General features: G+C 36.2%; 1 protein-coding gene across 1 annotated transcript; it reads left to right on the forward strand.

The window, feature by feature from the left end:
* The first annotated feature begins 14,103 nt into the window (after positions 1–14,103).
* Positions 14,104–18,036, forward strand: LOC139973881 (uncharacterized). The gene is made up of 5 exons (XM_071980767.1): positions 14,104–14,256; positions 15,507–15,638; positions 16,469–16,570; positions 17,169–17,267; positions 17,879–18,036. Exons 1-5 carry the CDS (start codon positions 14,190–14,192, stop codon positions 18,034–18,036), a joined length of 558 nt encoding a protein of 185 aa, XP_071836868.1. The 5' UTR covers positions 14,104–14,189.
* The last annotated feature ends 1,904 nt before the right edge of the window (positions 18,037–19,940 follow it).

The raw sequence follows: 19,940 nt of genomic DNA on the forward strand, positions 1-19,940 counted from the left end.
CATTTTCTCAAAGTGGCAAGGAAAACGTGGTAAATATGACCGAAATTTTTCAATTTTTAGGTCATGCACAATCACAGGAATAAATAAATAGGCCTAGATAAACTAGAGTGCGACAGTCGGAAATTCCGAATGTCGCACTCCAATTTTCCAACTGTCGTCAGTTTTACCAAGTTTGGGGGTGAGACACCCCCACATCCCCCCCCCCCCCCCCTTAGCGACGTCCCTGCGTGTACCCAGTGTTCTCACTGTGGAGTAGACTCCGGTATCACTCAACAACAAGGTAAAATGGGATTCACTGCCAAGGAATATGCTCCCTAAATCATTTCCCCAATATTAGGGAACGAGCACCGTTTTTGAAACACCATCTACAACTAAACAAAAACTATGAACAAGCTTTGGCTCTAGCTATGAAGTGCTATCTATTGTGATATTGACGAAGCGCACTAGTTTTCTACTGGAATCGCCTGAAGATGCGGCGTCTGTAAGCCAAGGAACAAACGAACTTCTCTGCTAACTCCACAGGCTTGAACTATAGGCTAGACGTTCGCGGTGAATATGGCACACCATCACATGGTTCAGCCTCTGTTGAGTCATGGTGCTCCGTAGCCATGTCTTCAAACGCCTCAAAGCACTAAAAGATCTCCGGCTTCCGTCGAACTGGCGGAGGAGATGAGGAGCAACCGCAAGAGAGCTTCGACTTCACCAAACATAGCTCATACCGCTGGATTCATCGACTTGAATATTTATCTATACCCTTCGGAAAAACAATTTTCTACAAAAACTGATCGACATTAGAATTTGTTTTTATTTGTGTATGAATTTCGATTTGAATAATGGTTACAATGACTAAAATTGAATTGTCCACTCTTAAACCAACGACTTTGTAACAAACAAACCAGAAATGAACAATACAAATAAATTCAGCAATCTCTAGCAACTAGTTAAAAATTTAAATTAAATAAGTCCAAGTCTGGTTCACAATGTTATATAGTCATTTATTCATTCCCCCCACCGCACCCCCACCCCTTCCCCAACTTTATCGACCATGTGTTATCAACTGAGCTCCCCTTCTTTTCCTTTTGCAGGAACTAATCTCTATTATAGCAGGGGGGGGGGGGGGTCAGCACATATGACCGAGACAATGATGCATGTGGTCACTTTCACTGCGCAGAGAAGTACAGAAGCGGCTGGTGGCATGTCAACTATAGTTATTATTGTGTGAGCTGCTATTATCGTTCTAGCTATTGTGATTATTTCCAATACAACGAGAACTGCCACTCATTATGCACTTATGACAACCTTAATAGTGACTACAATGGAGGCAACGGAGAAAACATCTTCTCTGAGTGGTCTAATAACTGCAACATCAGATCTGTTGAGATGAAAATTCGTCCATCCTCTTGAATGATATAGCATGTCGTAAGATACAACGAAACAACAATGTGAACACTATTCTCCGAAGAATTATTAGTGTTAATATTGTCAGAAAGAAAGATAGCTGTTATCTAAATAAGTACGTTGTGGAGGTTTTAGTGTTCAAACACAGGCATCACCAACGTCTTAATGTATCATTATGGTGAAAGTGACATATTCAGCATAATTTGTTTGCCATGCAAGTGACTAACTGGATTTGTAAAATACCGGCACTGAATATATCTATTGAACGATATCTCTATCCGATGTACTTCATCATTTCCTTCGGCTAATATCACACCGCTTAAATAACTTTGATTCCACCTCCTCCAAACAGACAATAGCTGAGAAGGTTGGTATTCGTCAGTTCAGTTGACTTTTAGTGCTTTTAAGACACGTCTAAAGGAAGGAATTTAGATACTTTTTTTTACAAGAACCCACGCTTCAGGATACCGTCCGATCCACCAAAAACCTTTCCTTCCAATCTCTCCCGACCACTCCCACCATTCCTCATACCCCCCACTCCCACCACTTACCACCCTCCCCGAAAATCTTAACACAACAACAAGACTTCCAAGATACTTCCAATTTTACGCACAAATCCGAAGAACCCAAACCATTTGACCCCCACCCCTATCCCATTGCCCCCTCCCTCCAATACCCCACCCGTAAAATTGCACGACAACAATATTACTTCTAAACATCCTTTAGTGGTTACTGGCTATTTAACTATTGGGATTTTTTATTCTTCATGCTGAACGTTTACTAGAATGCTTTCATATAGGTCTGACTATATACGGATAACCATTAACTACTAAGGCACCATACCATAACTAGAGTCCAAATCACATCCGCATATCAGTGACTATAAACTTACTGAGCTTAGTGAACACTTAATTATAGTTTCTTCATAATACTGAAACAACAGTAAACTAAAGAAAAGAAAACATACATTTTCTACATTTATAAATTTTGAACGGTCAAATCACGTTAAATGTTCTTCGGTTAAAATATTAGATACATTATTCAGCGATATATAGGTTTTCGAGCCCTATCTACTTTATTTACTAAGAGCGCTCCCATCTTAATACTGCTGTTACGTTGACGGGCGATCAATACTATCGCATATTTCATCAGTTAAACGTTTGCACTCAAGTAACACAATTACTTTGCGTTAGGGTACACCACTAAAAACGCACCTCGTAAAAATTATATATATATATACTAGAGAAAAAAATAAGTCTTTTTAAGCGAATTTAGGACTACAAAGCCAGCTACGAATTCAAAAACCTTAGCCTACCTTGGTTCGGAATTTATGAACAACTTTCTTACCTCTCAATTTATGTGAACACTTAATCTGCCATGCAATTGGCAGCAGGTCATATTTTCATCTTAATAATTTTTCACCCCTCCCATCATGATGCAGATTGTAATATAATGATATGTGTAAAATTAAATCTCTGTTGGCTTCATCACATTCAACAAAATGAATAAATTTTTTGTAGGACTAATGATAATATATGTAATTACAATTTGAATCCGCATATTTTCGCAGTACCCATTACTGTCAAAATTGTTCTCATTTGTGGAACGGAAACACCCCCAAATCGAACCCCAACTAGTGAAAACCTTGTACATAATGTACGCATTATTTACCATGTGACTAGCACAAGCAACTGGCGATATTTTCATCAGTAGCACCTTCACCTCACGCAGTGGCGTCGCCAAGGATTGGCCTGGGGGCACGTGCCCTCCCAAAGCAAATCGTGCCCACAATTGCCCCCTAGATGCGATTTGTAATGTTAAAAAATTACTCAAACAAATTTTTATTTTACAAAGGACGAAACGTATTATGTTCATCAGTAAAACTTCTTTCCCTGACCATCACAATAACCAGTTGTTTTCTCACTAACAAGGTCACAGAGGCCCCGGCGTGAACCGCTAGTGCTTAAACTTCACTACTACCCTGAACATACAGTTACTTCAAGTTTCAAAATATAGCACCAGATTGCACCTAAAGACCCTTAATTAATCAAAAATTTCTCAGGAGGACACCCCTTCTCCTTAGATCCCTCCCGATTGATATCATTCATTCAAATAAACATTGTGCCCCCTTATTAAGTGTTGTGCCCCTGTGCCCCCAAGATTGAAATGTCTGGCGACGCCACTGCCCTCACTCCCTCCCTTCACAGTATGACTTTCTTGAAAGTAATTGTTCTTTGTAAATTGCAAAAGGTCACATAATTTCGCATTTCAGCATCCTACTTTTTACAGAAGTGGATCAAAATGGGGAGGAGACAACCCTTCCCGTGAAACCCTGATCAATTGGTTCCTGGTTTTCAGACAGAGATATGAAATAAATATTTTCAAGAGATCGCAACCAATACCATTGACTAAGGCAAGAATATTACTGAACCACAATAGTTCAGTAGAGTGATATAACACGTTATTTATACTGATTGACCGTGATAACCGCAATTATTGGTATTGCTCGAATCTTGAAACACAACTTACTTTTTATTATAAATGTAAATATTGAAGCAAATTAAAACTAAAACAGTAGAATGGAACAAGGAGTTACTAGGACATCGATGTTGTTAAGGGGCGAATTCAGCACTTAACAATCATCCTTATATATGAGAGTTATGAAACTTAAATTTCAAGTAACTTTCAACATATAGTGTATAGATCCGACATGTTTTCTCCACATCCATTAAACAATTAATGGAGTCTGACATGAAGCTTCCTTAACATCACATCCGAACATTGCATATCGCTCACACAGACGATGCCATTAAGCGTAAATGTGTCAATTTCATAAATGTTTAAATTTAATTTTTTAAACGGATATGGTCAAGACATTTTATTGGGGGCTGGGAGTAAGGATTTGGCTACCATTATGTTATTTCAGGTTAATATATACAATTAACTTGATTTTCTGTTAATCAGATCAGATAATATCACTTGAACACCGGCTTCATAATCACCCCATGCATTATCACACAAACACACACTACACGTTTCTATTCCTGTGTCGTGACGTAAAACCCATGCAGTACTTCTTGCACGCGTAGGAGTGTATGTGATTGATAGATACCTTTTTTAACCAATATCGATTTAGAAAAGGACAGAATGGTATATTAAAAAAAAACTATGACAAAGTAGAAGAAAGTGAGGTGGCTGTAAGTCACATTGTTTTCTCTAATTTTTAACACCAATATAGAGATAGCATGGCTTGATTCTGGTTTGTAAGATAAGCACGATCGATATCGTTACGGTACTGTACCTATGTCATCATTACCAATACAAGGGTTTGAAACATGAGTATGTTGGAAGTTCTGGCCATTGTTTGGGAGCCCTGGATCAATCTACAAGGGGTAACACCTCCTTGGCGAGAGCCTGTAGGACAAAACAAACTATATCATCAAAATATATGATCGCGCGTGCATTTGTTCATTACAGTTAACCTTCCGTCCATTTTTAACCTCAGGTTAAGTACATCTCTGCTTCTTCGCGTGTACCTTGAAGCTGATTTACTGAAGCCAAGCATGATGATCTTCTATAAGTGTTTGTTCGCATCAAAGTACAGTTCCTCTTAAACAAATGCATAAAGCCTAGCTGTGATTAAAACAATTAGTCCGTTCTCACAGCCATTAATGAATATACTACTAAAGTTCCCCACCAGCGTCTTTTACTTAGGCTGAAGAGCATGAGTGTCATAGGGAATTTACTGTCTTGGATCGGGAATTGGCTTGGTAATAGGGAACAGAGGGTGGTAATTAATGGCTGTGCTTCTTCTTGGCAGAACGTTTCTAGTGGGGCTCCACAAGGGTCTGTATTAGGTCCCCTGTTGTTTGTTGCCTATATAAATGACATCGACGGAGATATTTTGTTTGCAGCTAAGAAGTTTGCTGATGACACCAAATTGTATTCTGAGGTCTCTTCCAAAAGCGATTCTGAGAAATTTCAAGCGGATTTAGATAAGATTTGTTCCTGGACATGACGTTCACTTCCTGGACACAACTGTGGCCCTACAAAATGGTCCACTCAAAACAGGCTTGTTCAATAAAGTCACGAACAAGCTTGAACATAAAGTTACTTCAAGTTGCAAAATATAGCACCAGATTGCACCTAAGGACCCTTAATTAATCTAAAATTTCTCAGGAGGACACCCCTTCTCCTTAGATCCCTCCCCATTGATAGCATTCATTCAAATAAACATCGTGTCCCTTAATTAAGTGTTGTACCCCCTGTGCCCCCAAGATTGAAATGTCTGGCTACACCACTGCCCTCACTCCCTCCCTCCCACATTATGACTTTCAATTGTTCTTTGTAAATTGTAAAAGATCACACAATTTTGCATTTCAGCGTCCTTACTTTTTACAGAAGTGGATCAAAATGGGGAGGAGACATCCCTTCCCGTGAAACCCTGATCACTTGGCTCCTGGTTTTCAGACAGTGATATGAAATAAATATTTTCAAGAGATCGCAACCAATACAATTGACTAAGGCAAGAATATTACCGAACCATAATAGTTTAGTAGAGTGAGATAACACGTTATTTATACTGATTGACCGTGATAACCGCAATTATTGGTATTGCTCGAATCTTGAAACACAACTTACTTTTTATTGTAAATATTAATATTGAAGCAAATTAAAAATAAAAGAGTGGAATTGAACGAGGAGTAACTACGACGTCGATGCTGTTAAGGTGTGAATTCAGCACTTAACAATCATCCTTATATTTGAGAGATATGAAAGTAAAATTTCCAATAACTTACAAGATATAGTGTATAGATCCGACATGTTTTCTCCACGTCCTGTAAACACTTAATGGAGTTTGCCATGAAGCTTACTTAACATCACATCCGATCATTGCATATCGCTCACACAGACGATGCCATTAAGCGCAAATGTGTCAATTTCATAAATGTTTAAATTTAATTTTTTAATCGGATATGGTCAAGACTTTTCATTGGAGGCTGGGAGTAAGGATTTGGCTACCATTATGTTATTTCAGGTTAATATATACAATAAACTTGATTTTCTTTTAATCACATCAGATAACGTCTTTTAACACCGGCTTTATCATCACCCCATGCATTATCACACAAACCGACATGTTTCTATTCCTGTGACGTAACGTAAAACACATGCGGTACTCTTTGCACGCTTGGGAGTGTATATGGTTGATGGATACCTTTTTGAATCAATATCGATTTAGAAAAGGACAGAATGGTATATATATATATATATATATATATATATAAAAAACTATGACAAAGTAGAACAAAGTGAGATGGCTGTACGTCAACATTGTTTTCTACAACTTTGCAACGCCAACATAGAGATAACATGGCTTGATTCTGGTTTGTAAGGTCAGCACAATCGATATTACTGTTCCTGTACCATCATTACCAATACAAGGGTTTGAAACATGAGTATGTTGGAAGTTCTGGCCATAGTTTGGGAGCCCTGGATCAATCTACAAGGGGTAACACCTCCTTGGCGAGAGCCTGTATAGGACAAAACCAACTGTAGCAGCAAAATGTATGATCGTGTGCATTTGTCTATTACAGTTAACCTTCCGTCCTTTTTTTAACCTCAGTTTAAATACATATCCGCTTCTCTGCGTGTACCTTGAAGCTGATTTACTGGAGCCAAGAATATTGCTCTTCTATATAAGTGTTTGTTCTCATTAAAGTACAGTTCCTCTTGAAAAAATACATAAAGCCCTAGCTGTGATTAAAACAATAAGTCAGTTCTCAAAGCCATTAATGAATAAACTAACTGGTGTATTGAACACAAAAGGAAGCTTTATTAAAGAAGAAATGTTTCCTTCGATTTTTGGTTACCATGGAGAGGCATGGCTATCGAGAGATTTAGAATGGTTTTGTAAATATATCTTTGCTGCAGTTGCCAATGAATCAAATTTTAATATGTTCAGATGAGAATCACACCTTATTAAAGACTTCGATTTTCTTCAATTTTATTGATAGTGAATAACCGAAAATATCATTTATTTATTACGTTGTTGATATCTGATTGGATGATATGTATATCAACCTTTACTGCTGTCTCTGCCCAAGAGTTTAAGCGATAATTAATCAACGCCATTAATGAATATTCTGAATGGTATATTGAACACAAAAGAAGATGTATCTCAATACGATATTTTCCCTTCGATTTTAGTTATCACTTGGCTTCAGAATAACTTATTAAAGATCAACACACCAGAAAAGTTTGCTATGGTGAAATATATATATATATATATATATATATATATATATATTCGTTATACACAATTAACCCTAACGAAGACTGAATTTCGACCTGCACAAATCATTCAAACCGAAACGTGCCAAAACCCCCACTTAGGAAGAATTGGCTGAATAGATGCAACTAATCTTGACCAGCAATAATCTGGTATTTGGCAACAAACACTACCTCCAAATTCATGGCACTGCAATGGGTACCAAAATGACACCGTCTTTTGTCAACATCTTTATGGGAAACTTCGAGAAAGAATTTCTATCTCGACAAAACTTGAAACCACACACGTTGTTACGTTTCATTGACGATATCTTCATGATATTGACCGATGACGATTCAAATCTAAAACTCTTCATTGATGACACAAACTCGTTTCATCTCACAATCAAACTTACTGCAGTCGATTTTGATTCCCGCATTAAAGAACTGTCACAACATCTCCTAAACAGACATTATTTTCGGGTACTATTGAAAATGCTATCAAAAGGCTAAAAGCAAACCCCGTACCGATACATTGACGTACAAAACTCGTCAAAACAGTTCCAAAAGGGAACCATATATATATATATATATATATATATATATAGGAATAACGGAAAAACTGTTAAACAACTATGCTGCATTTAGAGAAAGGCTGGATCTCGAGTGAGATACAATAATTGAATTAGGTAAGTGATTGGAAGTAAAACAGCCAATGTTTGGTGTTTGCAGAGCTTTCGAGCAAAACTAGCTCTTCTTCAGTGCATGATCACCGAAAGTGACAAGGAGTAGCAGGAATTGAAACTGTTTTATAGAGAAGATGTCGGCATGGTTGTAAAGGCAAAGCGACTTACTGATTTCTGCTGAATAGAGCAGAAGTTTTAGCATTCGGATTATTTTAATCCGCGTCGGATTATTTTAATCCGCGTCGGATTGTTTTAATCCGATTCCGTCGTAATTGTAAAGGAATTGTTTTGGTTTATCTGGGACGGCAAATCGTTTCTGATGTTTAAACCGAATGGTGCCGTGGTCTTTAGGTTTAGTTCCCAGAAATTTTCTTTCGCTTTCCTAGATTTATCTGTCCAAGAATCGTTCTGGTCAATGGCAATAACACGCAAATTCTCAATTGAATGATTTTGGAGATTGAAGTGATTTGCAACAGGTTGGTAGATCTTTTTTGTTTTGATCGCCGATCTATGTTGTGTCATTCTCATTCTAAGAGTGTTTTTTGACTCTCCAATGTATTGTAAGTTACAAATAATGCAGTAGATGAGGTAAATGACATTTTTGGATAGGCAGTTAATTTTGTGCCGAATTTGGAACGTGCGTTTGGTTTGGTTGCTCTGAAAGGCCCCGGTCGAATCGACAAGTAAGCACGTTTTGCAATTTTGTGTACAGGGCGATGATCCTGTAGTTTCTGTTTTGCTTTCCCCTAATGGGGTGTCATCCCGAAAGGATGCCCGAACTAAGATATCCAGTAGGTTGCTGGGTCTTTTAAAAGCGATGACAGGTAATTCTGGGAATACTGATTTCAGGCGTTCGGTGCCTTGAAGTAGGTGAAAATTCTTCTGAATGATAGTAGCCAGTGGTGGGAGACCAGGGTGGAATTCAGTAACCAATGGTACCCTTTTGGAACTGGTTTGACGAGTTTTGTACGTCAATGTTTCGGTACGGGGTTTGCTTTTAGCCTTTTTGATGGCATTTTCAATAGTACCCCGAAAATACTGTCTGTTTAGGAGGTGTTGTGACAGTTCTTTAGTGCGTGAATCAAAATCGACTTCAGAGGAGCAAATGCGTCGAATGCGCAACGCTTGACTGTACGGAATATTTCTGGTACAGTGACGTGGATGGCAACTACTTGGTAAGAGGTAGTTGTGCTTGTTCGTGGGTTTATTGAACAAGTCTGTTTTGAGTGAACCATTTTGTAGGGTCACGGTGGTGTCCAGAAAGTGAACGCCATGTCCAGAAAAATCAGCAGTGAATTTGATAGTGTGATGAAACGAGTTTATGTCATCAATGAAGAGTTTTAGATTAGCCTCACCATGGGTCCATATCATAAAGATATCGTCAATGTAACGTAACCACGTGTGTGGTTTCAAGTTTTGTCGAGATAAAAATTCTTTCTCGAGGTTTCCCATAAAGATGTTGGCAAAAGACGGTGCCATTTTGGTACCCATTGCGGTGCCATGAATTTGGAGGTAGTGTTTGTTGCCAAATACCAGATTATTGTTGGTCAAGATAAGTTGCATTAATTCGGCCAATTCTTTCTTCGTGGGGGTTTTGCCACGTATCGGTTTGAATGCTTTTGTGCAGGCCGAAATGCCCTCTTCGTTAGGGATATTTGTGTATAACGAAGACACATCCAAGGTAACTAACAGAGAGGATAAGGGAAGATAGCGACTGAAAAAATTTCCAAATTCGTGGATCTCCTCATCCAACCTCTCGTTTCGGCCCTACCGTCCTATGTGCAGGACACTACGGATTTCATCCGGAAAATTGGGGAAATAAAAAATCTTCCCTTATCCTCTCTGTTAGTTACCTTTTATAGTTTGCCTTTACAACCATGCCGACATCTTCTCTATAAAACAGTTTCAATTCCTGCTACTCCTTGTCACTTTCGGTGATCATGCACTGAAGAAGAGCTAGTTTTGCTCGAAAGCTCTGCAAAAACCAAACATTGGCTGTTTTACTTCCAATCACTTACCTATATATATATATATATATATATATATATATATATATATATATATATATATATATATATATATATATATATATATATATATATATATATATATATATATATATATATATATATATATATATATATATATATATATATATATATATATATATATATATTTATATATATTTATATATATATATATATATATATTTATATATATATATATATATATATTTATATATATTTATATATATATATATATATATATAATAGTTTGCTTTATAATATATATATATACATATATATATATATCTATATATATATATATATATATATATGTATATATATATATATATATCTATATCTATATATATATATATATAAATGCAATTATTATAAAGCATACTATTTATATATATATATATATATATATATATATAAATATATATATATATATAAATGCAATTATTATAAAGCATACTATTTTATATATTTATATATATATATATATATATATATATATATATATATATATATATATATATATATATAAATGCAATTATTATAAAGCATACATTTTACTGATTTAACTTTGGACACCCACTCACCCCCTTCTCCCCTCTTACATCCCCTCACCCCATTCTCACCTTCTTACATCCCCTCTTCCTTAAACTCGATAATTTTGTTCATATACGGTACTTTTCTTTCTACATCTTCTACTATACATATAAGCAATAATACAACCGTCATCTTGCTTGCAATTCAGAAAAGGCTTTATAAAAATATAAGCAATGATTGATTCATTTATTAACGTAACGTTGAGTTTGACTTGACAAGACTCTTCGACCGAGGAGCCAAGAATTATGGTTCGCTTCGTCTCATATGGGTACAAGAGGAACAAATCAGTAATCGCACAAAATGAACTAAACTAAGGCTATGATTTTTATGATGTAGTAATAATCTTGAAGCGAGCGATTTTTTTTTTTTTAATATTGTAGAATTTTGAAGCCGTGGTTGCTTCTATCATCCTCCATGCTTTTTGCAAGATTGATTATTTGTACACAATGATCAGTTTAAAGACACACTTGACGATATGCAACCATTTATCGTTCATTTTAATTGTCTTTCATTGTGTTTAGAGATAATCGGTTTCAAACTCATGTGTGCGGCCATTGTACTCTCAGTAGGATATATCTATTGAGACAGAAATGTTCCTTTGAATTGTCCATTCAAGTGATGCAACAAGCGATATATAATATCAACATAATACGGTATTAACGGGGGAGGTTTCTGTATCTCTTTAGATTATAACAATTTTTTTTTTTATTATTGTTTGTTATCACCACAAGCATGGTAAATCTACTTTGAGGTAAATATATCTATTCTTAGAATTTTCTTTTTATGTTTCCATATTGATATTTTTATCGTCATATGGCTTTATCAATGCTTTGCATATAGGCCTATTATTTATAAAAATGAGCAAGGTTCAGTCGTGTTAATTATGGCCTATATACGGTACAGAAAGCGAATTTTGAAGGTAAATGTAGAGAGACCTTTCAGAGACATATAATTTTTCTTGATGTCTAGATGGTTTGTATCATAAGACTATTATGTCAGTTTTTAATGTAATATTTCCGCGTAGACGTATATATTCCAGAAAATGGAAGAAGAAGTAGGTATTAAAATATTATTAAAAGTAATCGTTTCCTCATATACTTGTAACGAATATAATATATCATGTGCAAATAAAGATTTTTTTTTTATATTGTATCCCGTCACTGAACATTTATGTTCATTATATCGTTTTCAATGTTATCTACATAAAAAGAACAGCGAATCAAATTTTATGAGATGCAGGTAAACATTTACAGATTTAGATATATAAATCGAAGATAAGAGTGCATGCGTATATAGGTAATGGTTAACCGCCCCCCCCCCACCACCACCACGGACTCCTATAGGGTTATGCGAGACCTGGATATGAGCATAAAAATGAATTAGTTAGTAGACAGCATACTGCCTTAATGGAAAACACTTTCTTCCCCTTTTCACTAGCTTATCCTTATACGCGGACTTTTGCTCCATAATTGTTGTAAAATCAAAAATATTGGTTGCGTATACAGTATAGTTTATATTACGATGTACATAAGTGAATATATTGTCCTATACTTTTAGTTTAGAGTTTTAGAGATTAGTCTTAGGAGGAATCGTCCTATTATTAAGGGAGACACAAACCCACAAACATTATCTTTAGTCTGTTATGCTTTCATAGGACAGAGAGCATATCCAATGAACCACTTCTGAATCACTGGGTCCGGGCGTACCGATTTACTGCTGCACCATTAGGTCCTGGGCGCCAGAAGCATAAGGTCCCGAAGGCGCCGATTTCCTTTTGATTGCCAAAGGTGCTAGTTTTGTACGAGGTGCCATTGTAATCTTTGTTTATCTATAATTGTATATATATATATATATATATATATATATATATATATATCAGTTTCAGTTTCAGGTTTACAGTCTTGTTCAGGGCCAAGGCCTTCTCACACGACTTTACAACTTAACCCTTGTCATTGGTAACTTGTCACACCTACACACCAATGTGCACAATTCAATCAATCTCTCCTGGGGCACCACATTGCACCACAACCACGTGTCCCCCGGGGTCGGACTTCCCATAGGGTGCAGCCACAAACCGGCGCAAACAACTATTTTTACAAGTTACCTCGCAAGTCCCCATTTATACACCTGGGTGAAGAGAGGCAATGGAGATAAAGCGCCTTGCCCAAGTACACAACGTAATGATCTGGCCAGGGCTCGAACCTGTAATCCTTAGATCACAAGTCCACTGTCTTAACCACTTGACCACAACGCCCTCAAAAAATATAAATCTATATATCTATCCATCTATCCATTTATCCACCTATCCACCTATTCACCTATCCACCTATCAATCTATCCACCTATTTATATATATATATATATATATATTTATATATATATGTATATATATAATAACTAAAATCCATGTTCACTCCAAAAGAAAATATTGTTACAGTAAACCAGAGAAATAAGATATGACTCATAACTGACAAATAAGGAGTATTGTTTTAGAAAATATATTGACCTACGTCAACAATACTTGGCTGTCAAATGCAATAGTACAAAATGTAACACAAATGAAAGTATGACGCTAGATAAGTGTAATTTGCATTGATGGAGTTAGAACCAAATCAAATAAAATGATATAAATCTTTTTTTTATAAATCCATTGTCTTCATCCTCTTATTGGTGGCGGTTTGTAGCAGCTGGTAAACAGCAAAAGGGTAAACGCAACGGGCTAAACGAAAAAAAACCCAACTAACGCTGTCCCTAAACTGCATTTGTGTGGGACTACCAATATAACTATAATATGCCGAAATCTGAAGATTAAAACTTATAAACCTAGTACCAAAACACATGGCGCTAACTTCCAGTTGTTATTTTACTGTGTAATATTTTCAAGATAAAAATTAGATATTATATTTGTAACATTTATAAGTAAGTGTTTTATTTTAATAAAGATTAGCGTATTTGTATCACTCGATGTTTTTATATATATCCATCGTTACTATAAAACAATATGTTTATTCATCGCTGTGGCGGTCATATTTGAAACGCAACCTAATGTTTCTGGGGTTGCTATGGTGAATTAAATAGATATTTAAAGAGTTACACGTATGCATAAATGTACATTCACACTTGACAATCAGAACAGCTGTGTTGATGTGATTCTTAGCTCGCATCGTCTGTTTTCCATCAATATACTTCGTAGATTTGAGGCGTCTCGGAAGGAATCATGAAGCCATTCACAATAATTGCCGCCATGGTTTGCGGAATTTATTTACTGCTCGAATGGACCGAGGGTAAGCTACATCTCTTAACGTTTCAACATCCTTTCTCAACAAAACAGGTTGTTTCAAAGATTAATTCGGGATGATGCGTTACATTATTTTTTTTTGTGAAAAAATTTGTCATAACATATGTACATAAAGTATGATTGCAATACCTATAATGATGTAGTGGACGAATAGACTTCCCTTATCTTGAAACTTAATATAAATATGTGTCATTTACAAGTTATTATAGGTTCACTGGAAATCAAAATTAAGTTATCCTATCATGGTATGACATGTTGTTATTGACGTAATTTCAATATATAATATTTGTGTTTTTGAGTAATGCTGCAACAAAATGAAGGTTTCAATTTTAAATGCTAAAGAAATTAACTTCAATGAAGGAGTAAATGTAACATTTCTGTCGTTGTTTAGTCGCTGTATTATGACCATAGTTAGTTAAATTGTTAAATAAATCACGCTACACTATGTCCACATGAATTTCAGAAAATTGTCACAATTTTTCAAACCTTTTTGGGGTTTGTTATTGACGTCAAATGTTCACCTCAGGCAACGACGCTCTGAAGATTATCAATTTTAAGCACAAACAGCATGAATGAAGCATTAAACATAGACATAACTTATCAAACATCATCATATCTGCTAAGCCTTTCAATGTGTTTCTTTCGAGACACAAATATATTTCTATCGAAAGTTTTAGCAACATGTGATATAATACGTTACCTGTGTTGTATTCGCAGTATGTGCCTTATATGCTAAACGTGACTAGGTGCGCTAATTTTTGGCAGTAGGTTATTAATTATAACCAAGCTATACCGTTTTTGTTCGTGTGAAAGCATCAAGTTTAGTTCTGAACAGCGATATGAACATACTAAGATCTGTGAAATTTATGAAATTTACTTGTGTTTATAAAATACAGATTATTTTAATAAATTTCTTCAAAAAAGCTTTGATTAAAACAAATCTGTGTTTTCTTGATGTAAAAGAAAAAAAATCTTTTTCACTGACATTTATACACGAAAAGCTAAACATATCGCTTTAATAAATTTACTGAATGTTACTCATGGAAATATATAATAAAGTCAAAAATACACCATAAATTATGCAAATAGCAACAAGTTTCATAATCAACTAGCATACTTTGTCAGGACAATATATATCGAGAAAACAGATATAGGTAACAAAGAAATAAAACTATCGTTGATGAAGTATAGACACTGTGTCAGAATTTAAATGAAGTCATAATTTTTCCATCTAAGGAGGAAAGGTTTGCTATTATACAACAACAATTGACGAGACTGGCGCTACAAAGTGGACCAGAGACAAAGGAGATTGTGATGTCATCAAATTTGGGGGTGTTAAGACTACCGCAACACCAAAATCATTCACAGGTGAGGGTGTTTATCTGAGTATAAATATTAAATTGTTTTATGATGACTGGGAGCAATGGCAGAGTTGAAACTGTACTTATATAATATTTTATTGACTTTATTTGTCAAGTAAAAGCAGCAAGTAGATATTTACATTGATTGAATTATGTTATTAGTTCATGTTGAATATGGCTTTTTCCTAATCGGTAAGCTTGACACCCTAAACATTAGAGACGAGTTGAGTGGAATGATTTTAGAAAGCATTCCCAAAATACCAGATCAACTTAATAAAGTTAAGATGCAACGCATTATTTGTCTTCCAGGATTTCGATGAATATCGGCATTTTATGTATAAAAGCAATGCGCATATATCTTGAGCAATCACAATAGGTTCTATATAATATTCTATCCAACAGGACACCGACCCATAAGTAAAGCAGATATACCTAATGAAATGCCTTTGAAGTCGAATCAATCCATCAAATACTTACCGAAAATATTTTACAAAATTTCTTACATCGGGGTGCGCGTCATAAACTTCTTTTCTTAATTCTATTTTTAAGTTAATTATAACAAAGGTATTGAGGATGGCAGTGTGGTGTACTCCAATAAACAAAATTTAAGCAAAAATTTCAAATAATAAGGGAAAAAAGTACAAATTTGCAGGTTTATCCAAAGAAAGCTCATTTCTGATCGACCCAAATAATTCTTAAAAAGCTATTTATAAAAAGCTCCATGTAGAAAGATATGGTGATGTAACACTCTACTTGACTATACGATCAAATAAGTTACAAACCAAATGAAAACAACCTTTGATCATATATTTTCTTCAACATATTCTCCTGGCAAAGGAATTCCAAGAACTACTCAGGATATCCTGACCTCTTCTACTGCACAGAAATCAGGGGATAAACCATCCATAGAAGCTGTTGGTAGCACTAATAATCCATCAAGTAGGTATACGTACTTGTGCATATTAGGAGGTTATCTGTTGTAATCATGCATACATTTATCATCATAGAAGCTGTTGGTAGCAATAATAATCCAACAAGTGGGTATACGTACTTTTGCATATCAGGGAGTTTATCTGTTATAACCATGCATGCATATATTCACCATGCACAGCAGCTGTTGGTAGCACTAATACACTACCAAGTGGGTATACGTACTTGTGCATATTAGGAGTTTATCTGTTATAACCATGCATGCATACATATACCATCTACAGAAACTGTTGGTAGCACTAATACACTACCAAGTGGGTATACGTACTTTAGCATATTAGGAGTTTATCTGTTGTAACCATGCATTCATGCACTCTTCGATGGCCAAGAGTGGCATTGCTTTAAGAATTTGTCTCGTTTCGACAACATGTTTAATAAAATCCTAGCATAATTTTTGAAATTGAAAGCAATATCTTTTATTTTGTTAATATGTAATTTATATTCGAATGTTGGGTAATTATTATTGTTTTTTGGATTGCACACAACCACAACTTGGTATAAATAATGAGTATATAACAATAACAACTGGATTTCTCATTTGGCGTAGGAACAGGAGAATCTTCTGAAACTACGTTGATCCCTCCTACAATATTTACAGAATTTCTTTCGACACAAGCTGTAAATATGAGTACCCAGACACCAGCTGGTAGGTGTAAACATGTATTATAATTGTCAAATATCACCTCCATGGTTTTCCTACATACATGTTAGCTCTTAATAACAGGAAGTCGTTGAATGCTCTGATTTATATATGTGTTAGAATGTAGTATTTTCCGCTTCTGTGATTATTTGGAGAAGGGGTGTGGGTTGAATTATATTTCATGACAGGAATATACCATAAACAAGCAAAAATGGTTTCATGTTTTTTCACGTATATGTTTGGTTAACATTTAACTCATTTTATACAAATAACTCGTTTTAACAAATGAGATTCTATGACCATTATCATAAATGTCAGTCAATACTATCTCTTATTAATTGACTCTTACGAAATCGACTCGATTAACCGGCTTATGAAAAGTTTCATTCAAATATTTAAAGTAATGCCTCATTATTGTGTTTTGCTTAAATTTGTTAATCATCAGTCAGCATGTATTATCTGATGGAAAAATGAAATAATATGTTGGTAACCGATACATTAGTTGATCAACTGTGAATGAAACACGCCTATATATAAAGAATCATGTGATAAAAAAAGAAATCACATTAATTATGCATTATTAAGTTTTTCATAAACATCCTTCCTATCCTTTTTAGGTAAGACAGTGCAAGAATCTGAGGATCCAACTATTGTAGTCACTGCTGAGCCACAAGGCACGACTCTAGGTAAGCCCCGAGGTATATCAAGCGCACAACTTACATTATGTGTTAATAGAAGAAATCACATTAATGATGCATTATTCAATTGTTCATAAACATCCTTCCTATCCTTGTTTAGGTAAGACAGTGCAAGAATCAAAGGAACCAACTACTACAGTCACTACTGAACCACAAGGCACGACTCTAGGTAAGTCCCGTAGCATATCAAGCGCACAACTCACAGTATGTGTAATAGAAGAAATCACATTAATAATGCATTATTCACTTGTTCATAAACATCCTTCCTATCCTTGTTTAGGTAAGACAGTGCAAGAATCAAAGGAACCAACTACTGAAGTCACTTCTGAATCACAAGGCACGACAGTAGGTAAGCCCCGTGGTACATCAAGCGCACAACTCACATTATGTGTTAATAGAAGAAATCACATTAATGATGCAAGTTTTTCATAAACATTATATCCCTTTTTTTTTAGATAAGACAACTAATGCAGTCACTACTGAGCCACAAGGCACGACTCTAGGTAAGCCCCGTAGTATATCAAGCGCACAACTCACATCATGTGTTAATAGAAATTATCACATTAATGATGCAATATTCAATTGTTCATAAACATCCTTCCTATCCTTGTTTAGGTAAGACAGTGCAAGAATCAGAGGAACCAACTACTGCAGTCACTACTGAACCACAAGGCACGACTCTAGGTAAGCCCCGTAGTGAGGTGGCTTAGCAACTTTAACGTTACCGGCCGGACAAAAGTACCAAATTTGGCATGGAGTTTCTTTTCGACCTATCTATCGATTTTATCCGTGGAACCCACTTTATCGGTTCCGATTTTTCAAGATGGCGGCCAAAATCCAAGATGGCCGCCAGAAAAAAAGGAAATGTCATATATCTGGCTGTAAAAATCGGAGATGAACAAATGAGGGGTCAATTCAGGTGTTTCCGGGGTCACTGAAACAGATGATGATCATGGCATGTTGCTTGAGTAACCCACTTCCAAGATGACGGCCAAAATCCAAGATGGCCGCCAGAAAAAAGGGAAATGTCATATATCTGGCTGTAAAAATCGGAGATGAACAAATGAGGGGTCAATTCAGGTGTTTCCGGGGTCACTGAAACAGATGATGATCATGGCATGTTGCTTGAGTAACCCACTTCCAAGATGGTGGCCAAAATCCAAGATGGCCGCCAGAAAAAAAGGAAATGTCATATATCTGGCTGTAAAAATCGGAGATGAACAAATGAGGGGTCAATTCAGGTGTTTCCGAGCTCACTGAAACAGATGATGGTCATGGTATGTTGCTTGGGCCAATAACACTAATAACCAAAACAACAACGTCAATTCTGCGAACAACACACGGTAAGTCGGGTCACTAGTCATCTGAGGTCAACCAATAACACTAATAATGAAGGCGTGAAACCATCATTCCCACACCAACCGGACAAAGGGACACTCCAGCAAAAGGTGTTGCATAGTCCTGATGGCTTTACAGCCCAAACAGGGACAAATCCCATAACCTAATCGCCACCTGACTAGGTGAAAATGGTTAGTGATGAGGACCCCATGTGCAATCCTCCTCGCCAAGTCCCGGAGACGGCTATCTAGTGACTTGCAACACACAGAACACCACACATCTGGAGAGATGGCGGTTTGGCAAGCCGAGGGGGCCACGTTCAGCAGAACATCTGGCCCACCCTCCTCTTTGATTCTACAAAGTGAGTCACCAATCTGAGTATACACCCCCGAAGGGCGTGTCGCCTTTGGCCGGTTATTGGAAAAGGATCCGGGCCAGTAGTGGCGAAAAAGAAAACCACCCCAGAACCTAACAAAAAAGGCAAACGAAGGATTCTCAAACGCAACGAACAAACCTTTCAAAAGGAGAAAGCGCAGTTGAGATGGTAGGTGGACCAAACCATGCCCACCCGCTCAAGGGGGTCTTTTACAGAATGGTCCTTTTGAGAAGGTTTAGTTTGCACGTTCCCCAAATGAAATAAAAA

The sequence above is a fragment of the Apostichopus japonicus genome, chromosome 9 (assembly GCF_037975245.1).
Source record: "Apostichopus japonicus isolate 1M-3 chromosome 9, ASM3797524v1, whole genome shotgun sequence".
Lineage (NCBI taxonomy): Eukaryota > Metazoa > Echinodermata > Holothuroidea > Aspidochirotida > Stichopodidae > Apostichopus > Apostichopus japonicus.

Coding starts and splice junctions, on each gene's coding strand:
- LOC139973881 (XM_071980767.1), top strand. CDS start 14,190: ATGAAGCCATTCACAATAATTGCCGCCATGGTTTGCGGAATTTATTTA. Junction 14,257..15,506: donor ACTGCTCGAATGGACCGAGG/GTAAGCTACATC, acceptor TTTCCATCTAAG/GAGGAAAGGTTTGCTATTAT. Junction 17,268..17,878: donor GAGTACCCAGACACCAGCTG/GTAGGTGTAAAC, acceptor TATCCTTTTTAG/GTAAGACAGTGCAAGAATCT.